We start from the raw sequence: 5,647 nt of genomic DNA, 5'->3' as shown, positions 1-5,647 counted from the left end.
TATATACAAGACAAGAAGCAATGAATGAGTTATTAAAGTAGAAGATGATAAAATTTTGGCAAAAGGCCTAACCGAAGGCTAGCTCCTCTAAGTAGATATCTAAAATTTATCAAAAAATAATAAATATCTGCCTAACTTATATAATATTTCAAGGACTGAATGAGCGATGTAAACTTGGTATTTCGTGATGTAATATCAATTTCTTTGTTTATTCAAATTAGAAAATATAAATTATGTATTGAAACTTATTCTGTCAAATAAAGAAAATAAATAATATTCAAGATTTTTTCTTGATATCATGTTATACAATAATTTGTTGAAAATATTCAAGTTAGTTCAGATTAATTCAAATTGGTTTCATATTAATCCAAACCTGATCCAAATTTTTAAGGGTCAACCCTAACCCTATTTGAAATACTTTTTGTGTAAAAAAATCAAAACCCTAACCCAATTTTTTTTGTGTCATGTAGTATCAAGTTAACATCTCGTGCCAAATTTTGCCAACTCTAACATATAGCATTTCTCATAACTCTAGGATGTATTTAGTTTGAATAATATTTTTTTACAAAAATGAAAAATTACCATACTAAAAGATTAATATATAAATTATTATTATATTTAATAAAAATTGATAAGTATAAATAATTATTATATTTAATCATTATAATAAAATAATACTAAAATATAATTATTTGAAATATTCTTATATTAATTGTTTTGTTAACTTAAAATAAATGTATTTTTATTGTAATTTTATCTTAAAAAATTAATAAATAATTATCAAAATTACAATTAATTTATTAAGTTTTTAATATATAACGTGAATGTGCTAACAAGATTTATTCACAGGCAAACCAAAAGAAAAGTAATCATATAGAATGATGATAAGGTTTTGGCAAAAGCCCTAAGAGTAACTCCTCCAAGTAGATATCCAAAATTTATCAAAAAAATAATAAACATCTACCTAACCTAAACAATATTTCCAGAAGCAATGAATGAGTGATGCAGATTTAATGTTTAGTGATGTAATATCAATTTCTTTGTTGATTTGAATTAGAAAATATAGATTATATATTTAAACTCTCTCTGTCAAATAAAATAAATAAATAGTATTGGAGATTTTTTCATGATATTATGTTATGCAATAATTTGTTCAAAATATTCGGGTTAGTTCGGATTGATTCGAGTTAGCTTTGTATCAATTTGAACTTTATTCAACTTTTTAAGGGTCAACCATAACCTAACTTGAACTATTATTTGTGTAAAAAAATCATAACCCTAATCTAATTATTTTCGTATTGTGTCGTATCGGGGTTAATAGATCACGTCAAATTTTGTCAATTCTAACACATTATTTCTCGTAATTCTAAGATGTATTTGATTTAAGTAATTTTTTCACAAAAATAAAAGATTACCATAATAAATATAAATAATTACGGTATATAATTGAGTATAGTAAAAGAATACTAAAATATACAATATTAATTGTTTTATTAACTCAAAATAAATATATTTTTATTCTAGTTTTATTTTTAAAAAATTAATAAATAATTATCAAAATTATAATTAGTTTATTAATTATTTAATATATAACGAGAATGTGCTAATCAGATTTATTCACAGTCAAACCAAAAGAAAAGTATTATATATGAACCATACGCAGCCTATATATACAAGACAAGAACCCATGAATACAACGCACATGCATAATATCTACAATGAAAAATTTTACAAATACTCCGAAACTTTCATTGTTTTCGATAATTCTCATTCTCTTTTCATCTTTTTCATGGCGAGCAACTTCTGATTCTGTCCACGAAAACTTCCTCCATTGTCTCTTCAACCATTCTCAGCCTTCCCATCCAATCTTCCCCGCCATTTTCACCCCACAAAATACCTCCTTTTCCTTCATATTGCAATCCTACATCCGGAATCTGCGCTTCAACTCAACTTCAACTCCCAAACCTTTCCTTATCATCACTGCATTGCATGAATCCCACGTCCAAGTTGCGGTTATTTGTGGCCGTAAACATGGCCTGCAGATGAAAATCAGAAGCGGCGGCCATGACTACGAGGGCTTATCTTATGTCTCCCAAGTCCCTTTCTTCGTCCTTGACATGTTTAATCTTCGCGCCGTTGATGTTGACATTGAAAACAACACTGCCTGGGTTCAGGCGGGGGCGATTCTTGGAGAAGTTTATTATAAAATTGCGGAGAAAAGTAAAACTCATGGCTTCCCGGCCGGGGTTTGTCCCACAGTGGGTGTTGGTGGACACATAAGCGGCGGAGGATATGGCACCATGATGAGAAAATACGGGCTCACTGTCGATAATATCGTCGATGCAAGGCTTGTTGATGCTAGTGGGAGGCTTCTGGATAGAAAATCCATGGGGGAAGATTTGTTTTGGGCTATCAGAGGAGGAGGAGGAGCCAGTTTCGGAGCCATTATTGCTTATAAAATCAATCTTGTTCCAGTTCCAGAAACAGTGACTTCGTTTCTGGTTAGAAGAACTTTAGAATCACACAATCTAACTGAGATTGTGGATCAATGGCAACATGTCGCGTACAAACTTCCTGAAGAGCTCTTCGTCCGACTCACATTAGACGTGGTTAATAAGACTGTGAGGGGGAACTTCTGGGGTTTTTATCTCGGTGGCTCTGAGAAACTTCTTTCAATCATGGACAAGAGCTTTCCTCAACTGGGGTTAACTCAGTCTGACTGCGTCCAATCGAGCTGGCTTGAATCAGTTGTTTTCTGGGGAGGTTTTCCCTCCGGAACATCGACAAATGTTTTACTAAATCGTGAGCCGGCGGTGAGTTTCCAGAAGAGAAAGTCAAAGTCGGATTATGTGAGGAAGCCGATTCCTAAAGACGGCCTGGAAGGAATATGGAAGAAAATGATTGAACTAGAGACGCCAATGCTGACGTTCAATCCTTACGGGGGTCGAATGGAGGAGATTGCCGCGACGGCGACGCCATTTCCGCATAGAGCTGGAAACTTATGGAAGATTCAGTACTTAGCGAACTGGAATGAATCGGGGACTGAGGCGGAAAACTTTTATTTGGGGTTGATTCGAGAGCTTTATAATCACATGACTCCATTTGTGTCCAAGAATCCGAGGCAGGCGTTTCTGAATTACAGAGATATTGACTTGGGGATCAATCACAATGGAAATGGGAGCTACTTGGAAGGAAGAGTTTACGGAATCAAGTATTTCAAGGGTAATTTCGAGCGTTTGGTGAAGATTAAGACTAAGGTTGATCCTGATAACTTCTTCAGAAATGAACAAAGCATTCCAGTTCTTCCACACTAGTTTAATATTAATTATTCCAGGTATAATATGAATATCAATAAAATCACGGGCACTCAAAATTTAAGAATTCAATTATATATTTAAGTTATATATTATCATCCAATCGTATGACAACAGATTATATAAATATTTAATTGAGTATCATGTGTAAAACAATTCAAGGTAGAGAAGTTGAGAATTCAACTCAAGTGGGACAAAATTGGAAAGGTACATCCATAGGCTAATGTTACAGTAATCAGAGAGTTTAATATGATTCAGTATAATATATATATATATAATATACAAGAAGAAAGGCCATAATGAAAAACGTGAAATTGGAATAAATAAAATAATGGGGCTGACCAAATGTAAGTATCTAAATTATTGTAATGTTTTAATGGTTGTAAAGTTGTTTTTTTATTATATGAGTTTCCAAGTATTAATGGGAATATGTGTCACCATACAGCAATAAGAATAACTTAAAGCATTGTGCTATAGTCATTGTTGTATCGCTCTTTTGATGCAAATTGTTCATGTTCATACAACTCTGCACAGCGTTGCAAGATCAATGATATTCCCTCGGATTTCCAATGTTGATACGTAATTAACATTTGAGTTTAGGAAGGATATAGCATTTGAATGATAAAAAACATGAGGCTAATATTAATTTGTTTTCACATCTGCAGCAACCTTGGATAATATTAATTTGTTTGGAAATTTGGAACAGTAGTGCTGTTTTCCCCTTCTACGTATGACAAATATTGAATAATGTTGGCAATTATGTGTACGGCTCGTTCGGCCTTTTATGCATGCTCTTAATCCAACCAACATTAAATTGTAAAGACGACGAAATTTCAACAATAACTAGTTTTAAATTGTTGGATGATTATCTTCACAACAACTAAATTCTGAAAATACAAGTGTGAGTAGACTCAACCAATAGTAAGATAGTTGAAAAAAAAGCAGGGTGTAAACCTTGAGCCACACACTAGAGGAATAGGCCGCCCAAACAATTTTAGAATACATAATTTTTTCTTTTTTATCACATTTTTTTATTTATTCTTCTTCATTATTTTATTTTTCTATTATTGTCTCTTCGTCTTCTTCTCCTACTCAATTTTTTTATAAATGTCAATCTTTTACTTTTTTGTTTTTTCCTCCAACCCTTTTTTCCTGTTACTATCTCTTTTCTTATTTTTCTCTTATTCTTTTCTTTTTAATAAATATCATTCTTTTGTTTTTTGAATTTTCTCCTACTCTATTTTTTTAAAAATAAATATCAATCTCTTTTTCTTCTTCTTTCTTCCACCCACTTGTCCATTATCTCCTCTACACACGGAATAGGTCATCTTAGGATATGCCCATGCCTACCCTTAAGTCCAGTTTTTCCTTTTTTGTGAAAATTTTAATGAAAACCCACCCCTTATTTGTTTCATTTGGCCACCCTTCTTACTAAGTTTTTCTTTTTCAAAGTATAAACAAGCCCAAAAACTCAATTTCCAAATCCCTAACCTATTCACCAAATCCCATTCTTCCAATTCAGTCGCTTCCAAGAATTTTTGGGCCCAAGTTGCAATCCCATTCTTCACTAAGTCTCCCTCGTTACTCATTTGACAAGCGGCTGCTCTCTTGCTCCTAGTTTCAGCTTCCAAGTAAATTTTTTTATTTTTATGCAACAATTTTATGTTGGAGCATCTTGAATGGTTCAGTGTTTTTGGAATTAATGAGGAAATGTTGGTCATAATTGTAGTTTTGGTGCCTATTAATTATGATGAAATTTCATTGGTTGATTGGCCTTTATTATTAATAGGATTTTGTGAATGGAAAACTATTGTATTGGATTTTTTTCTTGCTGTGAACGAATATACATGAACCTCAATAAGAGTGCAATTGGACAACTTATTGAAAGGAGCACATGGTTCATGGCATATTGATTGAGCACTTAATATAATGATAAATGAAGCTGTGTTGGATGCAGGTGAGGCTCTTTTTGAATTGTGTAATAATGTTGAAGCATTATCATTGTTATTTGAACTTTAACTAACTATGTTAGTATGTTAAATTTAATTTTTTAAAGAGAAAACAAGAAATGTCACTCTTGAGAATCATTCATGCTACGAAGCTAGTTTGTGGTGGGATATACTTTGTGAATCCTAACTTCAACGAGGTTTTATCTGTTTGGGTTTAATATGTTCATGTTTTAGATATATTTTGATTTAGCTATATTTTGATAATTTGGGTTTAATATATTCATCATTTTTTTGTATAGATTTAATATTTAATTGAGTGTTGCTATAAGATAAAATACATGTTGATTAGTGAACAATGATAGAGCGTGTAGGCTCTGGTTGGCG

The 5,647-nt window shown here is 32.0% G+C and overlaps 1 protein-coding gene across 1 annotated transcript; it reads left to right on the top strand.

Moving 5' to 3' along the window:
• The first annotated feature begins 1,685 nt into the window (after positions 1-1,685).
• Positions 1,686-3,350, top strand: LOC123205843 (berberine bridge enzyme-like 8). Its single transcript, XM_044622891.1, has one exon. It carries the CDS (start codon positions 1,719-1,721, stop codon positions 3,312-3,314), a length of 1,596 nt encoding a protein of 531 aa, XP_044478826.1. The 5' UTR covers positions 1,686-1,718; the 3' UTR covers positions 3,315-3,350.
• Positions 3,351-5,647: the final 2,297 nt, after the last annotated feature.

Source organism: Mangifera indica, unplaced genomic scaffold (genome assembly GCF_011075055.1).
Source record: "Mangifera indica cultivar Alphonso unplaced genomic scaffold, CATAS_Mindica_2.1 Un_0017, whole genome shotgun sequence".
Taxonomy (NCBI): Eukaryota; Viridiplantae; Streptophyta; class Magnoliopsida; order Sapindales; family Anacardiaceae; genus Mangifera; species Mangifera indica.
This window is presented reverse-complemented; position numbering and strand designations above follow the sequence as displayed.